At 44.3% G+C, this 25752-nt stretch overlaps 1 protein-coding gene across 2 annotated transcripts in view; it reads right to left on the reverse strand.

The window, feature by feature from the left end:
* The window catches only part of ak7 (adenylate kinase 7), a 48258-nt gene that overhangs the window by 7436 nt on the left and 15070 nt on the right, over positions 1–25752 (reverse strand). For both annotated transcript variants that reach the window (XM_033027609.1, XM_033027608.1), the window contains exons 8-15: positions 24917–25007; positions 20623–20697; positions 18968–19117; positions 13365–13493; positions 8404–8533; positions 6796–6924; positions 4954–5022; positions 2649–2846 (exon numbers count right to left, since the gene is read on the reverse strand). In XM_033027609.1, coding sequence (XP_032883500.1) covers positions 2649–2846; positions 4954–5022; positions 6796–6924; positions 8404–8533; positions 13365–13493; positions 18968–19117; positions 20623–20697; positions 24917–25007 — 971 coding nt within the window. The remainder of the gene's footprint in view (positions 1–2648; positions 2847–4953; positions 5023–6795; positions 6925–8403; positions 8534–13364; positions 13494–18967; positions 19118–20622; positions 20698–24916; positions 25008–25752) is intronic.

Consider the following 25752-nt stretch of genomic DNA (forward strand, 5'->3'; position numbering starts at 1 on the left):
ACTCCAGCACATCATGTGTTTGTTCTTCATAATCTTAAACCATGGAGACCTGAATTTGTTCTGCTAAATACACACTTCCACAATAACCTTCCGAGTGTTTCCTAACCAGAAGCCGTGGATGAACCATGAGATCCGCATTCTTCTGAAGACCAGATCCCAGGCATTCAGGTCTGGAGATACAGAGGTCTACAAGAAGTCCAGATACGACCTTGGTAAGGCCATCAAAAAGGCCAAAAGGGACTTCTGCTCCAAGCTGGAGGATGAGATGGATGTTCGGCAACTGTGTTGGGGCTTGAATGCCATCACCTCCCTGACGAGCTCAATGCGTTTTGCGCACGCTTTGATAGGAAGAACACCGATGTGCCTTCCCGAGCCCCCATTCGCCGTGATGGTATGTTAGTCACAGTCACAGACGCCGACGTCAGAAGATCCTTCAGAGGGGTGAACCCTCGGAAAGCGCCTGGACCTGATGGTATACCCAATCATGTTCTAAAAACCTGTGCGGACCAACTGGCTGGAGTCAGAGTATAGAAATGAGATCGACCGATTGACCAAATTGTACCAGCACAACAACCTGGCTCTCAATGCCAGCAAAACCAAGGAACTGATTGTGGACTTTGGAAGGGGTAGGATATGGACCCACATTCCGTTTATATCAATGGGATGATGGTGGAAAGGGTCAAGAACTTCTAATTCCTGGGCGTGCATATTTCCGAAGATCTTTCCTGGTCCCAGCACACTGATGCAATTATAAAGAAAGCACATCAGCGACTCCACTTCCTGAGAAGATTACGGAGAGTCGGTATGTCAAGGAGGACTCTCTCAAACTTCTACAGGTGCACAGTAGAGAGCATACTGACTGGTTGCATCGTGGCTTGGTTCGGCAACTTGAACATCCAGGAGCGGAAAGAATGCAGAAAGTTGTGACCACTGCCCAGTCCATCATCGGCTCTGACCTCCCCACCATTGAAGGGATCTATCACAGTCGCTGCCTTAAAAAGGCTGCCAACATCACCAAAGACCCACACCATCCTGGCCACACACTCATCTCTCCGTTGCCATCAGGTAGAAGGTACAGGAGCCTGAAATCTGGTACATCCAGGTTCAGGAACAGCTACTTCCCCACAGCCATCAGCCTATTAAACACATCATACAAACTCTGAACTATTACAGCCTATTGCATTTTATCTGTTTATTTATGTGGATATATATGGTCTATGGTATATAGACACACTGATCTGTTCTGTATTATGCCTACAATATTCTGTTGTGCTGCAGCAAGCAAGAATTTCATTGCCCTATCTAGGACACATGACAATAAACCCTCTTGACTTGACTTGACACTGCATGCTTGCCAAGGCCCAATATAAACTCCTTGAACTGTGGTGCTCAGAACTATTCACAGCACTCCAAGTGACTCTTATAACTGTAGCCTATCTTCTACTGTTTGCATTCTAGAGATAAGTTCAGCTTTCTGTAACAATCACATTCTGTTAGCTTAATTGTTTAGCTTCTGTTACTGTACATGACATAATAATGATAAGAGTCTCTTGCCCAGAGCAGGGGATTCGAGGACCAGAGGACATAGGTTCAAGGTGAAGGGGAAAAGATTTAATAGGAATCCGAGGGGTATCATTTACACACAAAGGGTGGTGGGTGTATGGAACAAGCTGCCTGAGGAGATAGTTGAGGCTTGGACTATCCCATTGTTTAAGAAACAGTTAGACAGGTACATGGATAGGACAGGTTTGGAGGGATATGGACCAAGCGCAGGCAAGTGGGACTAGTGTTGCTGGGACGTTGGCCGGTGTGAGCAAGTTGGGCCGAAGGGCCTGTTTCCACACTGTATCACTTTATGACTCTATGAGTATAACCCCCCCACCCCCCCCCCCCCCTCCAAAGTATTTTTGAACATGCTATTTCTAGGTACAGTGAAAAGCTTTGTTTTGCATGTTATCCAATCACATTAGATAATACTCTACATAAATACAACTGTGAAACTCAAGTAAAATAGATAAAGGGGAAGATACTGAGTGCAGAACATAGTTCTCAGCATTGTCATGCACCAGTTCCATCCACAGTCTAATATCTGCAATGGAAATGGTGAATAGGACAGTAGCCCAGCTTTATAGAAGTACCATTCAGAAGCCTAATAACAGATGGGTAGAAGCTGTTCCCGAATCTGGTGATTTCAAGCTTCTGAATCTTTTGCCCGTTGGGAAAAGAAGAACTGACCAGGGTAGGACAAGTCTTTGATTAAGATAGCTGCTTTCCCAAGGCATCGTGAAGTGTGGTTGGACTCAATGGTGAGGAGTCTCGCCTGTGTGATGGACTGGGCTACATCCACAACTCTCTGCAATTGATTGCAGTGTTGGGCAGAGCTGTTCCCAAACCAAACTATGACGCAACCTGACATTATGCTTTCTAGCTTTCCGACATTTAAAAAAGTACTGGAAAAGAGCGTTGTCTACATGCACTATTGTTACAGCCCTGTGCTACACTGTTTAAATATTCTCTCAAACCCAAAGTTGGATAGGTTTAACCTACAAATGTGACATTGATAGTGTTTGGTTCATGCAGATATAATACCAAATTTGAGCATGGTCATTCTTATATGCAGCCATTTCATTCAAATCAATGAATCTTACCAATATGAGTTGGATGAATCTCAATCTCATCAAAATAGTTCAGGAGGGTCTCATCTTCTGTATTCTGTTCCCTGTACTGGGCAAGATGACGCAAGAACCTTTCTTGTGTGTAATGGGTCCCAATGACGACACTCTCTGGCAGATTCAAGATGCGTTGCTTCAGGAACTCATCAGAAACGTCCAAAGCAAAAACGTGTTCTGTGGAGAAAAAGTTTGTCGAGTCATAGAGTGGAACAGTTTGGAAACAGGCTCTTCGGCCCAACTCACATGTCCCAGCTACACTAGTCCCACCTCCCCGCGTTTGGTCCATATCCCTCCAAACCTATCCTATCCATGTACGTGACTAACTGTTTCTTAAATGTTGGGCTAGTCTCTGCATCAACTACCTCCTCTGGCAGTTTGTTCCATACACCCACCACCCTTTGTGTGAAGTATGAGCCAAAAGCAGGCAGGTGGAACTAGTGTAGATGGGATAAGTTAGCTGGTTGTGGGCAAGTTGGGTTGAAGGGCTCTAGTGTGAAAAGGTTACCCCTCAGATTCCTATTAAATCTTTTCCCCTTCATCTTCCCCTTCCCCTTCACCTTAAACCTGTCATCTTCTCCTCGATTCCCCTACTCTGGGCAAGAGACTCTGTGCATCTCCCCGATCTATTCTTCTCATGATTTTATACACCTCAATAAGATCACCCCTCATCCACCTGCCTTCCAAGGAATATTGTCCCAGCCTACTCAATCTCGTCCAATTGTTCAGACCCTCTTGTCCTGGCAACTTCCTTGTAAATCTTCTCTGTACCCTTTCCAGCTTGACAACATTTTTTCTATAACATGCTATTATATGCGGTTTGAATTATCAGGCGGTGGCTCAACAGGGGTTTAGAAATAAATGAGTGAGTTACCCAAAAGAAAAACAGTAAAGAGTTAGATGATATTGGTGATAAGTGACCTTCAGAGGTACCTTCTCTAAAGGCTATGACTGAGCAGAAAACACCCAAGGCTGTGGATTCCAGTTCCACTCCACAAATATGTCCACAGAAAACTGGGCTGACATTGCAGAGCAATAGTAAGTTTGTGCTGCATGTTCATAAGTTCTAAAAGCAGAATTAGGCCATTCGGTCCATCAAGTCTACACCGCCAAAGAACTCAAATGTGGGTTATTGATTGAGTGCTGAGTTTTACCTCCTAATTTACCTCACTAAAACCGATCTCCCAGACCTTGGTTCAAATAAAGCTGGATTTGGCCTGTTGCCAAGGCCTGGGCAGGTCGCCTGGTTGTAATTATCTAGGCTGGATGCAGAGTGCAGAACAAACCAACTGTTGCACTTGGCGGCATTTGCCATGGGTGCAGTAATGCCTCATGGCATCTTGGCCACATGCATCTAACTGCCGAGATCCTACCCTGACATGCCTTGTAAGTCTTACAGAAAGCAAGACTAGACACGGAGCCTCACCTCCTGCCAAAGTTGGGAGGCATTTTTAACGGGTTTTTAAACTTTCCCAATAATCAGAGAAATTTAGTTTTGGTTTTCATGGACGAGTTGGCCGAAGGGCCTGTTTCCATGTTGTATAGCCCTATGAAATTCTATGAATCCATTAACATTTGTGCAAATAAGGAAATACAATATGCATGAAGAAACCATTTAAGACATTAACTGAAACAAAATAAATAAAATGAGATATTGTACAAGTTTCATTTTCCTCATATTTCAAGTTGGGAATCCCCATTCACATCAATCAGAATTTTAGCAGAGTGACAGAAGCATCGACTCATCTCAAACTCATGGCCGTCTAGTGTAAATCTGAAATTTACTAGCTGAATGCTGGTGGTTCCCTTTGGCACTGCCTGTGACAGATGGCATGATCCAGCCTATTAGTTGCAGTGCTGACTGCAGACGTTAGCTGCGTTCCAATCTCCTGAAGTGGTCCCTACATTACAATGGTGATCCCTCTTCAAATGAACTTCACTGGCTGTTAGGCACCTGGGATAATATGAAAGGAGATATACAAGTGCAGGTCTTCTTCATTGAGAGAAGATGATAGTAGGGTGGTAATGTGTAGAAGTTGAAGAGCTTTGAACAATGAGATTGGGTGAAAGTAGGTAGCTGGAGAAAAAGGTGAGAAGGTAAGTGATCACAAAAGAAAATCCTGGCAATACTCAGTATGTGAGATTGTAGGTGAGATTGTATCCGTGGAGCGGGAAACAGAGATAAGGTTCTAGGTTGATATCCTTTGGCAATAAAAAGAAGAAGCATGTCATTCTGATATTGAGATAGTTTTACAAATTCTAAATACAATGAAATATGACCAACCAGGAGTAATTGCTTTGTCATACTGTGGTAATTTGTTCATGCCGCCCTCTTCTTCCTCCTCCTCTTCAGCTATGTTGTAAAAGAAAGATAAGAATGAGGGTGAGTACAGTTGTGGATGAATATCGGTCCTAAAGACTACCATACCTCTGATATGTGGAAAGCCACTGTTTGGGATAAAATAGTCATGTTAGACAAAAACAAACTATATTTTTCAACTAAATAAGGCAATTCACTTTAAATTATTTAGGTAGTATGCAGATAGTGAAGAAAGCTAATGTCATGTTGGCCTTCATAACAAGAGGAGTACAGGAGCAAAGAGGTTGTAGTTCTGCAGTTGTACAAGGCCCCTGTAGTATTGTGGAGTATTGTCGAGCAGTTTTGGTCTCCAAATTCTTGCTATTGAGGGAGTGCAGCGTAGGTTCACCAGGTTAATTCCCACGATGGCTGGACTGTCACTTTGAAAGAATGGAGCGACTGGGCTTGTATATACTGGAATTTAGAAGGATTAGAGGGGATCTTATTGAAACATATAAGATTATTAAGGGATTGGACAAGCTAGAGGCAGAAAACACGTTCCCAATGTTGTGGGAGTGCAGAACCAGGGGCCACAGTTTAAGAATAAGGGGTAAGCCATTTAGAATGAGATGAGGAAAAACTTTTTCACCCAGGGGGTTGGGAATCTGTGGAATTCTGCCTCAGAAGGGAGGCCGATTCTCTGGATGCTTTCAAGAGAATTAGATAGAGCTCTTAAAGATAGTGGAGTCAAGGGATATGGGGAGAAAGCAGGAACGGGATACTGATTGTGGATGGTCAGCCATGATCACAGTGAATGGCAGTGTTGGCTCGAAGGGCCAAATGGCCTACTCATGCACCTATTGTCTATTGTCTACTAAACTGCATAAGTAACTCTGATAATCTGGCCTCCAATTCTGCATAAATCCCGATGGTTTGGCATTTATCTCGGTCTTACATTCGGAGTGTGGGCAGTGGTTCATTATGTGGGTTAGGTAGCGGGCAATAGGGGGAGCGGGAGAGGAACAGAGGAGGGGAGGGGGAGAGGGTAAGGAGCGGAGGACCATAGGTTTGCCACCTGAAGGGGGTATTTACACAAGCTGAAATATACAACCAAACGAGAAGAAACATTTAAGGATAATTTTACAGTTCTTGCAAGAACATATTATCACAAAAACTACCCTTCTTCAATCTACACTTCCAAAAATGAATTTCAAAATAAAACACACATCTGTGACATCAGTCACAGTCAAAAATAAAAATGTTGTATCTTCTTGTACTCAGTTTTCACCAACTTTCCACTTCTTCACATTTCTGTTCTTGTTGTTTTTCTTCCATCTGTCACCTGTCACCTCTTGCTGCTGTTTAACCATTCCTGGTTTTTTTTAAACATAAATATTCTCTTTCTCCCTTTTTTTGTAATGGCCCCCTCTCATTCTTTCTTCTCCCTTATTGATTCCCATTGTCCTTTCGGTGCCTCATACGGATTAAAAACAGGGTGAGATGGAAAAATGGCAGTCATTTATGGACAGAGCCAAAAGACCTTGAAGCCACACAGGGAAAGGACAGTGGTGTTCCTTCAACATTGTCCATTGGGGAATTTTGATCAATGTCACGATTACTGATTTAACCCAAGTTTATTTGATTGACCAAATTTAAATTTGCCTACAACTACTGTGAGAAATAAATTCTGAGCACAGGCTTTAAATTACAATAGATTAACATAACCACTTATAGTCCCGTTTCTCGAACGATTTTACAGTTATGAATCCTTACCCAACTCTAATCAGACCCAATGTCTTTTGGATGGGGCGGTCAGGCTGTACTTACCACCAAAGAGGTCCTTGGTTTGTAAATATGTCTTGGGAAATCCATCAAGAATAAAACCTTGGTTTTGACAAGGCATAGAAAGCAGCTTCTTCTTTATAAACCTGACGATGTACATGTCATCCAAGCGTCCTAGAAGGTCGATATCCAAATTGTCCATCAGTTAGAATGCAGAAGGAAGATTACTGATCTCTACACAAACATTTTAAGGCATCCTGATGAGGGAAATTAAATATAAAGAAAGCCTTTATGCAATTGAGTCAGAGCTTACTCTAAAAATGGCAGTGGAGAAAATGGAGACCATTGTTGTTTAAGTACTACAATAACTTAAGGCGGGGGATAAATGTACAGCCAAGCATTACACAGCCAAGCAAATATATGACCATATTGTTTATTCCATGAATTTGCTCTATTTATGTATTAGTCCAAATCAAGTCCAAAACAAACTCACTACAGAAAATTGGGCTTTGCTAATTTTGAGCAAAGCCTCCTCAACTTAAAGTTGCTTGGAAAGTTGGGGGGGGGGGAGGATTAAGGAATTGGATCTTACATGTGTTAGGTATTAAGGATGCCAATTGGGATGGAGGATGAGATCAGGGATTAGTGAAAGGGATAGGAAAGCAGTAGCTGGCAGGAAATGGGAGATTGGAGACTAATAAGGGAAAGAAGCCATCAACCAGGAAGGCTGAAGTGAGAAATCAATGTAAGGCTTTGAGAATGGATATTAGAATAAATAAACAAGTGACCAAATGATAGAGCATTTGAAACTATGAAATGGAAGCAGTTCGGACACATTTGGCCCTCATACATGCTCTGCAATTCAGTAGCTTATCTTTTACTTCAGCGCCACTTTCCTGCACAAACTCTGTATCCCCTGATTCTCCTATCTAAAAAATTGTTGGCCTGACTTGAAATTCTGAATGAACTTAAAGGATAGATGTTGAAAGAATGTTTTCCCTCATGGGGAAATGCAGAAAAAAGTGGCATATTTTCAGCATAAGGGCCACCCACAAGACTGACATGAGTGTGAATCCCTTCTACCTCTGCCAAGTGTGATGCATCATTCGAATCCTCTGACCCAGAGCAAGGTAGACGTTGTGTCATTGAATGTAATCAATGCCAAGACTGACAGATTTTCGGACTATGGCAGAATCAACACTATGGGAAACAGGCAAGTAAATGGAGTTGAAGCCATTATAAGATTAACCTAGAAGGTAGGCACAAGTTGGAGCATAAAGCAACAATGGTTTAATGATAGACACAAAATGCTGGAGTAACTCAGCGGGACAGGCAGCATCTCTGGAGAGAAGGAATGGGTGACATTTCGGGTCAAGTCCCTTCTTCAGACTGATCTGGTAACAGGGAGAACATACAAACTCCATACAGACAGCACCCATTGTTAGGGATGGAACCCGGGTCTCTGGCGCTGTAAGGCAGCAACTCTACCGCTGTGTCACCTTGCCGCTCAAACATTGACTCAGAGTTCTACCAGTACTCTGCGTCCTTATTGGCCTTATGCCTCCAGGCAGCATTTAAAAAGGTTTTGAACTCTTACGTTTACCTTTTTGGTACAGTTATTCATTCGTAACTGAAATCTAATCTATCAATTACCACTAGACTGGCCCATATTTTCTCTGACTTGGTCGAGGAGTTCCTGGGGATCACCGTCTACTTCTCCTTCATCATCTTCTTCCTCAGCTTCTTCCACTTCCTCAGAATCAGGTAGTGTACTCCGTAATTCCTACGATGACAAACATGCAGCTTGAGATAAAGCCGTAAAAACAAAATTATTTTACTTTTGAGAAAAACCCTCTCTTTGCTCGATCTGCTGATGCTTTCCAGTGTCGGTTCTCAAAATACAGGCGATGTCCTGTCATGACTGCTGGCTCCCCAGTGGATCTGGAATTTCTCAGGAATCTCTGAAATGTACGCAGGGAAATCTGCTCCCAGATTTTGCCCCAAGTGTCATCAGGTACAGGATTTGTGAATCCATTTATTTTAATTAGGTTTGCAGGGTAGAAAGGAAAGGATATGATAGGTTAATTATTTCTGTTTGCGATGATTTTAATTGTGTATAATGAGTCAAGAGTCAAGACTCAAGAGTGTTTTATTGTCATACTAGACTAAGTCACACGGGAGGCCGCAACGCACCCCATTCCCCAACGCAATATTCCACCACTCAGCTGACGGGTGTGGGGGAGGAGGGGGTGTGGGGGAGGGGGTTGTGTGGGGAAGGGGTGTGTGTGGGGGAAGGGTAGTTGTGTGGGCGGGAACAGTGTGGGGGAGAGGGTGTGTGGGGTAGGGGTGTGTGTGGGGGAGGGGGTGTGTGTGGGGGAGGGGGATGTGTGTGGGGCGGAGTGGGGGTGTGGGCGGGGAGGAGGGGGGGGGTGGGCGGGGAGGAGGGGGGTGTGGGCGGGGGGGGTTGTGGGGGCGGGGGGAGAGAGCTCGGAGAAAATACGGGGGTTGTGGGGGGGTATCACGGGGGAGTGGGGCAGGAGCCAGCAAGGGGGACCAGAGGGGAAGGGGCTGGACTCACAGCGGTGGCTGGTCACTGGACCGCTGGTCGTTCTCTTCCGCCGAGATCAGATTCTCCGCTTTCTGTTTGGCAACATTTCCCTGGTCCCTCCGAAAATTGTGTCCGGTTGGAAACCTCCGCCGGCCATCCACCGCTCCTGTAAAGACGTGATGGCGCACGAAGGGGCGGACCGTCCCACGGAGTGACAGGAGAAAAGACCAATCCACGCTGCGCTGAACGGCAGGAGAGGAGATCGATCTGCGCACGCGTGGCTTTTTAGATTTTTAAACCTTGCTAAAGTTTACATTAGACCACCGATCGGAACGAAACTTGGTGCGATCACAGCGCAGCAGAACGGTGAGTAAGCTGGCGAAAATCGTAGCGCTATCACGTAACGTTTTTGTGCAAATAGAATAGCTTTAGTTATGTATAGATGTCCTGGATGGGACAATGAAATTCTTACTCGCTGCAGCACAACGGAATATGTAAACATAGTACATAACAGGGGAAGAGGAAAAATAAGAAAAATTTCAATAAATAACAAATATAGTGCAATAATAATATAGTCTTTTGCAGTTCAGAGCTCAGAGCTTATTCATTGTTGTGTTTAATAGCCTGATGGCTATAGGGAAGTAGCTATTCCTGAGCTGGACATTACAGTTTTCAGGCTCCTGTACCTTCTTCCTGATGGCAGTGGTGAGATGAGTGTGTGGCCAGGATGGTGTGGGTCTCCGATGATGTTGGCTGCCTTTTTGAGGCAGTGACTACAATAGATCCCTTCGACGGCGGGGAGGTCAAAGCCAGTGATGGACTGGGCAGTGGTCACAACTTATTGTAGTATTTTTCATTCCTGGATATTCAAGTTGCCGAACCAGGCCACGATGCAACCAGTCAGAATGTTCTCTACCGTGCACCTGTAGAAGTTTAGGAGAATCCTCTTCGACATGCCGAATCTCCGTAATCTTCTCTGATGTACCTTCTTTATAATTGCATTGGTGTGCTGGGTCCAGCAAAGATCTTTGGAAATATGCAAGCTCAGGAATTTGACATTATTGACCCTCTCCACCATCGTCCCATTGATGTGAACAGGATTGTGGGTCCTCATCCTTCCCTTACCAAAATCCACAATCAGTTCCTTGGTCTTACTGATGTCGAGAGCCAGGTTGTTGTGCTGGCACCATTTGGTCAGTCGGTCGATTTCACTTCTATACTCTGATAATCTAATTATCTGTATATCTCTAAAAGAAGAAAAATGATTCTAACATTTCCAGTTTTTATTTCAGTTTTCCAGCTTCTGCAGATAGATACAAAAAGCTGGAGTAACTCAGTGGGACAGGCAACATCTCTGGAAAGAAGGAATTGGTGACATTTCGGGTCGTGACCCTTCTTCAGCCCTATGGGCCAACTCATCCTTGCTGACCAAGATATCCCATCTCAGGTAGTCCCATCTGTCACAAGCTCCCACGTGACAAAACCATATTCCTAATCAGCCTGTCTATCCAAATGCATATATATCTTATCCCTTAGAATCCTCTCTGATCATTTACCTATCACAGATGTTAGGCTCATTGGTCTATAGTTCACAGGCCTTTGCTTGTATCCCTTCTTAAATAGAGGCACAACATTAGCCACCCTCCAGTCATCCGTCCCCTCACCCGTGTCCAACAATGACTCGTGTATCTCCGTCTGGACTCCTGCAAATTTTGCATTGCTACATAAAAACATAGAAACACAGAAAATAGGTGCAGGAGGCCATTCGGCCCTTCGAGCCAGCACCGCCATTCATTGTGATCATGGCTGATCGTCCCCAATCCATAACCTGTGCCTGCCTTCTCCCCATGTCCCTTGATACTACCTGCAGTATCCTCGGATATATCTGATCTTCTTAAAGAAAAGCAAATGAGATACATCTGTTGTTCTGTCCACTACATACACCTCAGTCAACACCATTAAAGCAGTTTATATGGATATTACTACCTTTCTGCACATGGTGACTTGCTGACGTATTTAGTTTATTACCATAGTAGCTACGATTCAAGGATCCAAGATGGCGCCCAATCCAGGCGACTGTTTGTGTTTTATTCATAGATGTGGATCTGCAATCACGTATTACAATCGGTCCACTCTTTTCCGCACACTGTGGATGGCTCGTTTGCAATCATGTATTACAATACAATACAATACAATTCAATTTATTGTCATTTGGACCCCTTGAGGTCCAAACGAAATGTCGTTTCTGCAGCCATACATTACAAACAAATAGACCCAAGACACCACATAATTTACATAAACATCCATCACATTGCTGTGATGGAAGGCCAAAAAAACTTATCTCTCCACTGCACTCTCCCCTCGATGTCAGAGTCAAAGTCAAAGTCCCCGGCGGGCGATGGCGAATTGTCCCGCGGCCATTAAAGCCACGCCGGGTGATGCAAGGCCGCACACCGGGTCTTGGTGTTAGAGCCCCCGGCGCGCGCTCGCAGTCCCGCAGCCATTCCAAGCCGCGCGGGGCGGTGCTGTAAGGCCCCGCTCCAGGAGCTCTTCAACCCCGCAACTCGGGCGGGAGAAATCGCCGTTGCGGAAGCCCCGAAAAGCGGTCTCCCTCCAGGGACCCGCAGGCTCCCGGTGCCGCCCACCAAACCCGCAGTTGCAGCCTCCGAATCTCCGGGGGTCGGGTCGCAGCAGCGTCCACCACAGCTCCACCCGCTCTGGACTCGGCCAGCTCCGCGACGGTGAGGTGAGTAGTCGGCACCACAGCCCCCGGTCTTCCTGTTGGAGGCCGCTCCTCGTTGCAGCCCCAACGACAACGGAGACCCGACAAGGAAAAGGTCGGGTCTCCCGTGCAGGGAGAGATTTAAAAGTTGCCCCCACCCCCCACCCCCCACACCACCCCCACCCCCCCACACACATACCCCAACAAAAATAACAAAAACTACATAAAAACATAAGACATAAAATAATAAAAACGCAGACGGACTGCAGAGGCCGCTGCTGACGAAAGTCGCGCCGCCCACCGAGAGGCCCAGTCTTTCCGCTGACTGGTTAGCACGCAACAAAATCTTTTCACTGTACCTCGGTACACGTGACAATAAACTAAACTTTCAAAAGTTCTTCATTCGTTGAAAAGTGCTTTGGAATATCCTAATGAGATGTCAAGTTGCTAAATAAAAGCAAGCCAGAAGGAGATAGATAAATAGATCTGAAAATCAAAAATGCTGCAGAAGCTGGAATGTGTAAGAAGGAACTGCAGATGCAGGTTTAAATCAAAGATAGCCACAAAAAGCTGGAGTATCTCAGCGGGACAGGCAGCATCCATAGAGAAGGAATGGGTGACGTTTACACCTGATTAAGAGGCGGAGACATAGCATGTAATCTGAAAGCCAACACTTCTGACACTACAGTACTGCAGTGGAATGTCAGACTAAGGTTTTTGTGTTCACAACACTGGAGTGGGATTTGAACACAGAATCTTTGAATTCAAGAAGCATGAGTGCCACTAATGGAGCCACAACTGACATGAATCAATGACGTTTCTGTCAAGGTCCATGACCAGAGGACCATAACAATAGTCCCACAGATGAAATGAATACACCGTTGAGAAATATTAGAAAAGCTCAGCCTTTATAAACTGAGGCAATTATTACATTAGATCACATGTGGCACATAAAATATTTAAGAGTATTTGAAATATTAAAGAGCATTTCAAAACAAAACAGGAGAACTGGAGCAGGGAAAAGCAGAGACCAGTGAAACGTAAATTAAAAATCTAGTTCAAGAATGAAATTCTTACTTAGCTCTGCAACAATCCACCAGGCAGGATAGAAGAAGATCATAACAAGACATCGGAGCAGAATTAGGCCATTTGGCCCATCAGCTCTGCTCCGCCATTAGATCATGGCTAATCTATTTTTCCTTTACAAGACCATTTTTCTGCCTTGGGATGTGGCTTCATTGGTACAGGGTGACCAGATCAGAGGGCTAGAGGCTAGAGCTTGTACAGTTGAAGTATTCTTTCTTTGTCCCTGACTTCTACTATGCACGGTCAGTGTAGACTTACCAGATCTGCTATGGCCTCATTGATGACGTCTTTTATTTTGATGTGGTGCAGCTTGTAATGCTTGGCCAACTTCTCCGCCACTGAGGTTTTCCCCACTGCTGGTGGTCCAAAAATAGCGATTTTTAATGGCTGTGAAAAAAATTAAGTGATTTATTTGTCAGAATAATGAAACATTCTACGTGGAATAATTCAGCAAAACAGCATAAACCCTTTGGCCGTAAAACAAAAATCAAACATAGATGCAGCTGGAAACAAGAAGGAGGCAGCTATGAGCCTTCAGCATGGAAAATGTGTGCGGAGCACCTCACTGGGAGAGACTGGAGTCTAGGTGGGTCCAGCAGCAGGGAAAGGCAGGAGCAGGGCCGGATTTAGATGAAGAGAGGCCATAAGCTATTTCACTTGTGAGGCCCCCCCCTCCCAATCCCCCACCCCCACGACTAGAGGACCATGACTACCCGACAGTGACAGTGTGACACTTTTAGATCCTATTGTATGTTGTCATTAAACAGTTGGTTTTAAAATACATATTGGATTCACCGTGGAGCGGGCGATGCCTTACCTGGATCGCTGTTTGAAGCTCTGGAGTGTTCAGCCTGTGGCAGGGATGGGGGTTGGTGCCGGAGGAAGGCAGGTGAGTGGACTGAGGCCGAGGCGATGTCTGGTGGAGGGGTGGTGGGTGGTCAGGGGGTAGGGGGGGTATGAGGACTGTAGTGTGGGTGGGGAAGAGCTGGGGTCACATGGTTTGAGGGGAATGGGGAAGACCCAGTGGAACAGCCACTGAGATTACCAGGGTTAGGGGGCCTAGCACTAGGACCTCGCACAGTCAAACCCAGGGGAGTGGGAATCTGCAGTGTGGAAACTTCAGGCCCGGTGCTGAGTCCAGGCTGTAGGAAAGTGGACGGCTGCGGGCTGCTGGAGGGCGGTGGAGTGGCCAGGGTCAGCGGGCAAACAGTAGGAGATCCCGGTGGGCGGATGGTCGGTGAGGCAGCGAGGTGAGTAGGCCCCCCTAGATCTCGAGGCCCTAAGCTTAAGCTTGTCTAGCTTATACGTAAATCCGGCCCTGGGCAGGCGAGTGCCATGCCTGGCATGGAGGGTCCTGATTCCTTGCTTGACTGATGCAGGCGTACTGGACTTTGTTGTATTTGTTCTTTCCTCTGGGGTTTGCGAACCCTGGGCAAGGCCGACATTTACTGTCCATTCCACTTGCCCTTGTGAATGTGGTGGCAACTCTTTTTGGTAATTCTACTGTGTTTTTTTTTTTTGTTTTTTTAAAAATATATTTTTATTAGAAGTAGACATATTATAAAGTATAGTTACATATTATAGTAAAAAGACTTTTCATATACATCAGTCATACATTATTAAAATTTTCAATTATCAATTACTTCTGCTTCTAGTGTTTTTTTTTTTATAGAAAGAGAGAGAAAGAGAGAGTAGAAAGTTAGATTTAAAAAAACAGAAAAACAGAGGAGGTGGAATGGGTTACCTGTAATACGTCAATGGAGATAGGTTCGTAGATTATAAAGTATAGCTTTTCATCTGATCCTGAGTTCAAGTTTCAGTTGGGTCCTCGTGCTGTGCCAATCTATCCCTTCAGATAGTTAATGAATGGAGCCCAGATTTTATCGAAAATATCTTGTTTGTCCATTAAGACTAGTCTAATTCTTTCTAAGTATAGGGTCTCCGACATTTCCGTAATCCACATATTAATTGTGGGGGTTTTAGGGCCTTTCCAAAATTTTAATATTAATTTTTTCCCGATTATTATACTGTAGTCGAGGAAATCTCTTTGGTTTGTTGTGAGTGTTAAACTTTGTTCTGATATTCCAAGTATTATTAATTTTGTGTTTGGGTCCAGTTTTGTATTAATCACTTCTGAAATTATTTCAAAAATATCAGTCCAGAAATGTTTAAGTTTTATACAGTTTGCAAACGTATGTGTTAAATTAGCCTCTAGATGTAGACATTTATCACAAATAGGAGAGATTTGTGGGAAGATTCTATTTAGTTTTATTTTAGAGTAGTGTAGTCTATGTAAGACCTTGAATTGTATTAAAGTATGTCTGGCATTTAATGAACATTGATGTATTTGTTGTAAACTTTCGTCCCACATATCTTTTGTTATAGGGTGACCTATTTCATTTTCCCATTTGTATCTATATGGTTCGGTCGGTGGTACCTCGTTGTTTAGTAGGGTGTTATAAATATAAGCTATTAGTTTTTCAGTATTAGGATGCTTGTTCAAACATTCATCAAGAATTTCTGATTCCCTACTCCTGTAGACTTGTGTATTAGATTTAACATAATCTCTAATTTGTAGATATCTGAAGAAATTATTTGAGTGCAGTCCATAATTCTGTTGTAACTCTTGAAATGAAAGAAAAGTGCCTTTCCCATAAAGATGTCCAATATTTTTGATTCCATAATTTTTCCATTGTGTGAAACCTTTGTCCATAAAGGATGATTTGAATGAAGGATTATTTACAATGGGAAGGCATAGTGGTATATTATTCAATTTTAAATCTTTTTTTATTTGTTTCCAAATTCGTATTCCACTATGTATTATGGGGTTTTCTTTATAGGTTTTTTTGTGCAGTTTTGTGGGGGCAAATATGATCGGACCTATTTCAAAAGGTAGACAGTCTTCCTTTTCCATCATTAACCAATCTGGTTGTCGATCCATTTCTTCCAGCCAGAAATTCATGTTTTTAATATGGACTGCCCAAAAATAAAATAAGAAATTTGGCAAAGCCAAACCTCCATTTATCTTTGACTTACATAAATGTTTTTTACTTATTCTATGATTTTTATAATCCCAGACAAAACTTGTAACAATGGAGTCGACTTTTTTGAAAAAAGTTTTTGGAATATATATCGGAATTAATTGAAATAGGTACAGCAGTTGCGGTAAAAAATCATTTTTATAGCATTAATTCTCCCAAGCATAGAAATGGGGAGTGTTTTCCAGTATTGAATATTCTTATGTAGTTTATTCAGTAAGGGTGGGAAATTTAGTTTAAATAAAGAGGTATATGTCTTAGTTACATAGATTCCTAAGTATTTAAATTTATCTTTAACTATTTTAAAAGGGGATTGTTGTATTGTATGTAAATTGAATTTTGTTATTGGCATGATTTCGCTTTTATTCCAATTAATTCTATATCCCGAAAACTGACCAAATTGAGTTATTAGATTTAATAAGTTTGGAATACTAGTTTCTAACTTTGTAATATATATTAGTACATCTACATATAAGGAAATTTTATTCCTTGTGTCTCTAGTATTGTATCCATATATTCCTGGATGGTTTCTAACACTTTCTGCTAGGGGTTCGATTGCAAGAGCAAATAATAGTGGGGATAGTGAACATCCTTGTCTACAGCCTCTAGAGAGATTAAATTTAGTTGATAACATTTTGTTTGTTAATATTCTGGCTGTTGGATTAGAATATAACAATTTAACCCATGTACAGTACTTCTCTCCTAGTTGAAATTTTTCCATCACCGAAAATAAATATGGCCATTCTACCTGGTCAAATGCTTTTTCAGCATCTAACGAATAATTGCTAGATCTGCATTAGGAATTCTATTGGAGTATATAATATTAAATAATCTTCTCAGATTATAAAATGAATAACGTTTTGGGATAAACCCTGTTTGGTCGGGATGTATTAATTTACTGATCACTAAGCTCAATCTATTAGATAAAATTTTAGTTAATATTTTCTGATCAGTATAATTCTACTGTTGACAGTGCAAAATCTCACTGTTACCTTACAGTAAAGCACCATTAATCCTATACGCACGCTCAGGACTTCAGTGGTACGGACTAATAGTTTATCTACAGCCACCTTGCATGTTACGTAGAGGGTTACGTGCTTGAAAAACAGCGCGTATTTTAAAGTGCCTAAATTAAACGTATACGCGACAACGTTGCCAGCAGCGCCATGGCGCAGCGATAGAGTTGCTGCCTTACATCTCCTGATATCCAGGTTCAGTCCTGACTAAGGGTGCTTGTCTGTACGGAGTTTGTACGTTCTCTCAACGTTTCTACATTGTGGGGTTTCTCCTGGAGCTCCGGTTTCCTCCAACATTGCAAAGAGGACAGGTTTGTAGGTTAATTAGATTGAGTAAAAATTGTAAATTGTCCTAGTGCGTAGGATAGTGCTGGCGTATGGGTTGATCCCTGGTCAGCGTGGAAGGTGGGCCGAGGGGCCTGTTTAAGCGCTATATCTCTAAAGTCTATATTTGAGTGCATTATTCTAAAAATACCAGTGCGTAAATCAAGATTTGGTATTAAAGGAACAAGCTCATTATTTGGAAAATGTATAAATCACACACAAGTAAAACATGAGGTGCCTGTATCATATATTATACCATGCAATACAGGAACACATTATTAATTCATTTTTTAGATTTTTGACCCAATGTGTATGAAGGAATGGCAATAAACTTCCAAGTCAGGATGATGAGTCACCTGAGTTGGTGCTCAAATTTGAGATTTATCCAACTAGGGGCAAGAAATGCTAAATATGATCTTCTCAAACCTTCAATTCCACAACATCGAAACAGGGTAGGGCAGAAATATAAAATTAAATGTGGATTGAGTTACTCTGAGGATCAAGCCACATCTGCAATCTGCATACAGAGCTTTGCATGTCCCTACACTCGTCTAGCCCCACAAATAAAGCTCTTTGGGCAAGGTAATAAAGGAAATACACTGAGGTCCAGTATGAATTCAAAACACAGCAGGGAAAAATGGGAGGGAGAATGACAGCACCACACAGTGATCAATATGTACATGAAAAGTCCAATAATCATCAATCTCATTGTTTGGAATTCCCAATGGTACTGCATCTGGCTCACCCGGTGCTAGTTTCTATACTCCTTTTGACACAATGGGGCCCTGGTTCATATGTTCCCTTTAACATACTAGGGTCCCAGTTCCCACACTCACTCTATTGCAATGGGGCTCTGGTTCCAATGCTCCTTCTAATTCCCTGGGACCCTGGTTACAATGCTCCCTTTAACGCACCAGCACCCTTAAAACACATCCAGTTCATTTTCTCACACTTCCTTGAAACTTATATAGGGCCCTATTTTTCTGCACTTTAAAATAAGTGCATTGAAGCTTAATCCACTGATTGGAAAATGTATTATCCCAGCATGTGTTATATATAAAAATAATTGAATTTGTTTAGTTTATTATTGCTCCGTGTACTGAGGTACAGTGAAAAGCTTTTATTTGCATTCTATCGTCAGTGAACAGGCTATACATGAATACAACAAGCCGTCCACAGTGCATAGATAAAGGATAAAGGGTACAGTATTCAGTGCCAATTAACCTACAAGTGTTTGGGATGTAGGAGGAAAGCTGGGCACCCGGAGGAAACCCGCATGGTCACGGGGAGAACATGCAAACTCCACACTGACAGCACCCAAGGACAGAGCCAAACCTTGGACTCTGCCACTGTGAGGCAGCTGCTCTACCAGCCGTGCTCTACCAACTGTGTTCATTGTGTTTACTCTTGGTTCACTCTTTATCTATGTAGAATTATATTTCTACCAGAAATGATCAGTCAATGAGATAACGAACAGCTTTACCATAAGTCCCCGAGACTGCTTGAATTCTTTGAAAAGGGTCTGGATGTTTTCCACAATGCCAGATTCAGCCACCCAGTGGATATTGAAGTTCTCCTTGATGAAGAAAGCCTCCATTGTCAAATTCACCAGCAGGTGATCGAAATCTGATTGCTGTTAAAACAGAAAGCAAGTTCAAACACTTTAACTTTCATATTTTGAACGGTAAGATTGAATCCAGTAAATAGTTTGTGGTTTGCCGAGAATTTGAAGCATTATTCACATTTGTTTGAGCATTAATCATATTTGTGGAGTCTCAGGTTAACAGTAACAATTCCAATGAAATAATTCACTCAATATAATAACTGCCTTTTCCTTTCACATGCCAAAGGGATTTCTCCACTTTAGAGTTTGCAGTATTCATTTCTCGGAATAACCATCATATTAATGTTCTTCCTCATTCCCTCCTCTCTCCTCACACACTGCATGTCCCTGTTCCAATACACTCACTCTGCTCTAGCTTCTTTCTGATTCCTCCTAAACATTCCCTGCAGTTTGATTTCCTAGGTAGACAATATACAATAGACAACGGGTGCAGGAGTAGGCCATTCGGCCCTTCGAGCCAGCACCGCCTATTCAATGTGATCATGGCTGATCATCCACAATCAGTACCCCGTTCCTGCCTTCTCCCCATATCGCCTGACTCCGCTATCTTTAAGAGCCCTATCTAGCTCTCTCTTGAAAGTATCCACAGAACTGGCCTCCACCGCCTTCTGAGGCAGAGAGTTCCACAGACTCACCACTCTCTGTGTGAAAAACTGTTTCCTCGTCTCCGTTCTAAATGGCCTACCCCTTATTCTTAAACTGTGGCCCCTGGTTCTGGACTCCCCCAACATTGGGAACAATCTCCGTCTTTTCCCACTGGTCACTGTACACATGGGTACGTTTCAGTTCTGCATTGGTACATAACAATAAAATCATCTTCCACCCATCGGCAATGGTTAATTTTACAACATAAAGCAATGATGGTCACTGCACTGTGCATGTGCACAAGTATTGTGCTTAAACCCAGTTCAAGATGGCCACAGCTAGCTGGCTACCGTCGTCCATCCTCAGCAAGTAGCTAGGAATATCCCTCTGCCTCCAACAGCAAGAGGTGACAGGAGCATACACAGGAGCTTGGAATGTATCCAGGAGCTGGAGTGGGGCTGTGTGTGCAGAGAAAATGTAGCAGTGACATCTATAATTGTCTACAAACAGCAGCAGACTGTCTTCCTGATGACTTGGAGTGTTTTTCTGGGACCTTTACGAACTACTACTGCATTTACACTACTCGTGTACAAGATCCCCGCCACCGACGGCCGTGGAGGCCAAGTCAATGAATATTTTTAAGACGGAGATTAATAGATTGTTGATGAGCAAATGTGTCAGGGGTTATGGGGAGAAGGCAGGAGAGTGGGGTTTAGAGGGAAAGATAGATCAGCTATGATTGAATGGCAGAGGAGACATGATGGGCCGAATGGACTAATTCTGCTCTTAGAACTTATGAAGTTATAATTTTTGAGCAATGAGTATTGCACTTTATGCTGTCTGCCACATTCCAGCATTTGCAGTTCCTTGTGTATCCAAAATAGAAATCCAAATGATGAAATGGTTAAAATCAGACAAGAAGAACTTACAGTTAACTCATTATTCAGCAGGCCATCTTCTTTTGGAACGTGCAGGATCTTGCCTGGTCCAAGTTTACTGATTGCCTGCAAGGATAATCATAATATTTTAACTGTGCTTCTTACAACAATAGTTCTGGATTCTAGATTAATGTGTTCTTTTGGGATACTCCAATTGCCTTGTAATTGAAGACACTGTTTAAGATAGAATTAAGTATTGTGGACCAGAAGATCAATTGAGTTTCTTACGCTGATATCGTAATCCAAAATAAGATAGAATATCTGTGCAACAAATTGTTTAAATGTCTCAAAGCATTTCACTGAATTAAATCAGAGGATGAATACATATGGCATCAATAACATCCCACAGACACAAATTAAGTGAATGACCGGAACAATACTCTACTCCATCTGCAATGGGTGGTTTACAGGAGGCATTTAGCATGCAGACCGGCTCAAAGCATGTGAACAAAACGCTCCCTCCATCTCAGATTGTATCAAGTTCAAAATTGAGCGGCCTGCCCTCTTTCCCAACCAATTTAAAGGCCTTTGTATCCATATAATGAACAATTTCTCAAGCATGTGAAATGCAATGTAAGGGAGTTTGATGGCAATATAAGGGAGTGAGTAAAAAACATAGCAGGGTGAGAGAGGGGGGAGATCAGAGAGTCACATGTGGGTCAGACCAGATAATGACATTCTTTCACTCCCAAACCACAACCGGTTGATCTTTGATAGGAATCCAACTGCCTTGTGATTACTTTTACTTATTTCAATGTCCTTTCTTTTAATCCTATGGCTTTTGGACATTATTAACCCCTTAAGACTAATGGTCAGGTTTATAGCAATACATCTATCTTCTATTATTATATAAAACTGTGTGCCTGCCGCCTGCCGTCCATCCGGCTGCCTGTCTGCCTTTTGATTTGTTTCCATCGTGTGATGTCACAATGCCCAATGCTCGCAGATGTCAAATCACAATGCCCAATGCTCGCAGATGTCCAATCGGAATGGATCCATTTACATGTACGGCTGCCGGCTGCATTTCTTCCTTTGATTCACTGCAACTCCGAAACCAGACGCAGAATCGTCGACATCTTTTCCATTTCGGTAGAGATTTCACTTTTCTTTCTAAGTATCCACTCCTCATTACATTTCGTCGTGTTTAAGTACACGTTTTTAATCAAATCCTTCCCCCCCCCCCCCCCCCCCAATATTTCAAAAATAAACTGGCTTCTCACCCATAGAAGCAGCACCAGCCCCAGCCCCTGGTGAACGTTCCAACATGTGATGTCACAATGCCCGATGCTCACAGATGTCCAATCGGAATGGATTCATTTACATATGCCTTTGCAGGAGCCCCAGCCCCTGGTGAACGTTCCATTGTGTGATGTCACAATGCCCAATGTTCACATATGTCCAATCGGAACTTAAGAGGAGTTAGATGTGGCCCTTGTGGCTAAAGGGATCAGGGGATATGGAGAGAAGGCAGGTACAGGATACTGAGTTGGATGATCAGCCATGATCATATTGAATGGTGGTGCAGGCTCAAAGGGCCGAATGGCCTACTCCTGCACTTAATTTCTATGTTTCTATGTTCCCCTCTCCTCACCCCTCTTCCTCTCCCACCCATCCCTCTCTCCCCCACCCCCCTTCCCTCTCTACCCCACCCCCTTCCCCTACCCCTCTGTCCCTCTTCCAGCACTCCCCCTACCCCTCCCTCCCCACTCTTCCACTTCTCTCCCCTTACCCCACCCCTCTCACTCCCCCACCCCTCTCTCTTCCCCTCCCTTTTCCTCTCTCCCCCACCCGTTCCTCTTACCCCTCTGTTCCTCTTCCACTACTCCCCCGTCCCTCTTCCACCACTCCCGCTACCCCTCTACCCCTCCCTCCTCCCTCCCCACTCTTCCACATCTCTCCTCCCCCCTCCTCACCCCTCTCCCTCTCCCATCCCTCTCTCCCCCACCCCCTTCCCTCTCTCCCCCCGCCCCCTTCCCCCTATCCCTCTGTCCATCTTCCATCACTCCCCCTCCCCCTCTCCTCCTCCCTCCCCACTCTTCCACTTCTCTCCCCCCACCCCCTCCACTCTCCCTCCCCTCTCTTTCCCCTCTCTCCCCCCACCCCTCTCCCCCTCCTTCCCTCCTCCCCTCCCTCCCTCTCCCCCCTCCCCCACATCTCTCTCCCCATCCCCCTCTCTCACCCCCTACCCCGCTCTCCTTTCTCTCCCAAATCTGTCCCGTTTCCTCCTCCTCCTCTCCCCTCCCTCCCCTCTTCTCACCCCCCCTCCCCCCACCTGTGTGTTTGGGGGGTGGTTAATGTGAGTGTGATGCCGCAGCCCCCCCCCCCCCCCCCCCCCCAATATTTCAAAAAATACTGGCTTCTCACCCATAGAAGCAGCCCCAGCCCCATGTGAACGATCCATTGTGTGATGTCACAATGCCCAATAGTTGGCAGTTTGTTGCCATAGAGGGAGTACAGAGAAGGTTCACCAGACTGATTCCTGGGACGTCAGGACTTTCATATGAAGAAAGACTGGATAGACTCGGCTTGTACTCGCTAGATTTTAGAAGATTGAGGGGGTATCTTATAGAAACTTACAAAATTCTTAAGGGGTTGGACAGGCTAGATGCAGGAAGATTGTTCCAGATGTTGGGGAAGTCCAGAACAAGGGGTCACAGTTTAAGGATAAGGGGTAAATCTTTTAGGACCGAGATGAGAAAAACATTTTTCACACAGAGAGTGGTGAATCTCTGGAATTCACTGGCACAGAAGGTAGTTGAGGCCAGTTCATTGGCTATATTTAAGAGGGAGTTAGATCTGGCCCTTGTGGATAAAGGGATCAGGGGGTATGGAGAGAAGGCAGGTACAGGATACTGAGTTGGATGATCAGCCATGATCATATTGAATGGTGGTGCAGGCTCGTAGGGCCGAATGGCCTACTCCTACACTTAATTTCTATGTTTCCCTCTCCTCACCCCTCTCCCTCTCCCACCCATCCCTCTCTCCCCCACCCCCCTTCCCTCTCTAGCCCACCCCCTTCCCTCTCTCCCCCCGCCCCTTCCCCCATACCGCTCTGTCCCTCTTCCACCACTCCCCCTACCTCCCCACTCTTCCACTTCTCTCCTCTTACCCCACCCCTCTTCCTCCACCCCTCTCTTCCTTCCCTTCCCCTCTCTCCCCCACCCCTTCCCCTACCCCTCTGTTCCTCTTCCACCACTCCCCCGTCCCTCTTCCACCACTCCCGCTACCCCTCCCTGCCTCCCCACTCCTCTCCCCCTCTCCCTCTCCTCATCCCTCCCCCACCCCCTTCCCTCTCTCCCCCACCCCCTTCCCTCTCTACCCCACCCCCTTCCCTCTCTCCCCCCGCCCCCTTCCCCCCACCCCCCTGTCCCTCTTCCATCACTCCCCCTACCCCTCTCCTCCTCCCTCCCCACTCTTCCTCTTCTCTCCCCCTTCCCCCTCCTCTCTCCCTACTCCTTCCCCTCTCTCCCCCCACCCCCATCCTCCCCTCCCTCCCCATCCCCCCCTCCCCCACGTCTCTCTCCCCATCCCCCTCCCCATCCCCCTCTCTCACCTCCTACCCCGCTCTCCTTTCCCTCCCAAATCTGTCCCGTTTCCTCCTCCTCCTCTCCCCTCCCTCCCTCCCCTCTTCACACCTCCCCTCCCCCCAACTGTGTGTTTGGGGGGTGGTTAATGTGAGTGTGATGCCGCAGCCCCCCCCCCCCCCCCCCGCAAACGCCGTTAGGGAAACAGACCCAACGGGTCTGCACTTGGTCTAGTTAACTATAAAACCACCCAAATCCCTCATAAGGAAATGTGCTTGGCTGGTGAATTTAGTCAAAGATCCCTGCCATACCCTATACACACTAGAGAAAACCCTTGGTGCAGGAACGTGAACGTGACGTGTAAATGAAATCTACGGATTTCTTTAAAGATAAAAGTGATCGAGTTTAAGGCTGTCCGATTTTAATTTTCACCTCATTTTCTGCAGGTGCATGTGGATGAAGATGATGTTGAGACGGTTGTTTAAACACTACAGTACAGGTGTCAGAAGTTATGAGGAGAAGGCAGGGGAATGGGGTTAGGAGGGAGAGCTGGATCAACCATGATTGAATGGCAGAGTAGACTTGATGGGCCGCATGGCCTAATTCTACTCCTATTCCGTATGACCTTATGACTTACTACGCATCAAAATTAAGTTAAATATTCTTCCTTTTGATTTTATATAATTTCAGAAGATCACTGTGCACTGTCAGAAAAAAGAATCAGACTGAAACTTCTGCAGCAAGTATCTCTAAGCATTTACCTTGACAATCTCTTTCAATGTGTGCTTTGAATCATCCAATGCAAGAATGTAGTACGTTTTCGGTTTATGTTCCGTTATATTTTGTAACACGCTGCAAAATAAGGCCAAAAATATGTCACTCTTTTAAAATATTGCAACCCCCTAAATGGGCTGTTCCTAACTTTCTCTGTCACTGGAACAAATTGTCATAGTGTCATAGAGAGCCTTGGAGTCACACAGCAGAGAAATGGGCCCTTCGGCCCATCACATCCCTGCCGACCTTTTTGTCCATCCACACTAATCCTATTTGCCTGCAGGAGGATCAAATCCTATTATGCCTTGCCTTTATAAATGTCTGCCCTTCACGCCCACTGTGTGTTGAAATTCGAGACAACTCAAGAAATAAACATAGCTTGTTCAAAAGAATGTAATTTTTCTGCATTTGAAAATTGGACTAATTCGTCTGATACCAGCAGGAAGCACAACAGTTTGAAAGGTGTGGTATTCTCCGGCCTGCATTTCTCCTACATGAGCTCATGTCTCCACTGAGACTGGGGGAACCACCCCAACAATACTTAGCCTACTTCAAAACATCATATTTCTAACCACATATTATTAAAACTAGCAGGGAACATTTCAAACCAACAAGTAAATCAATTAAATATCAGATCCTGGTTCTCTTTTCACCTCTTTAGACATGTACCAAGCTTTGAACAATTATGCACAACACATGTAAAGGGCGTAAAAGGGAAATAAAGTACTATTCTAAATAAATAAAGCTTTATATTTTGCAACCACAACTGAATGTCAGAACAAGAGCATTACACTGAATACAGTGATCTAATATATTATTTAAT

This window comes from Amblyraja radiata, chromosome 9 (genome assembly GCF_010909765.2).
Source record: "Amblyraja radiata isolate CabotCenter1 chromosome 9, sAmbRad1.1.pri, whole genome shotgun sequence".
Classification (NCBI taxonomy): domain Eukaryota; kingdom Metazoa; phylum Chordata; class Chondrichthyes; order Rajiformes; family Rajidae; genus Amblyraja; species Amblyraja radiata.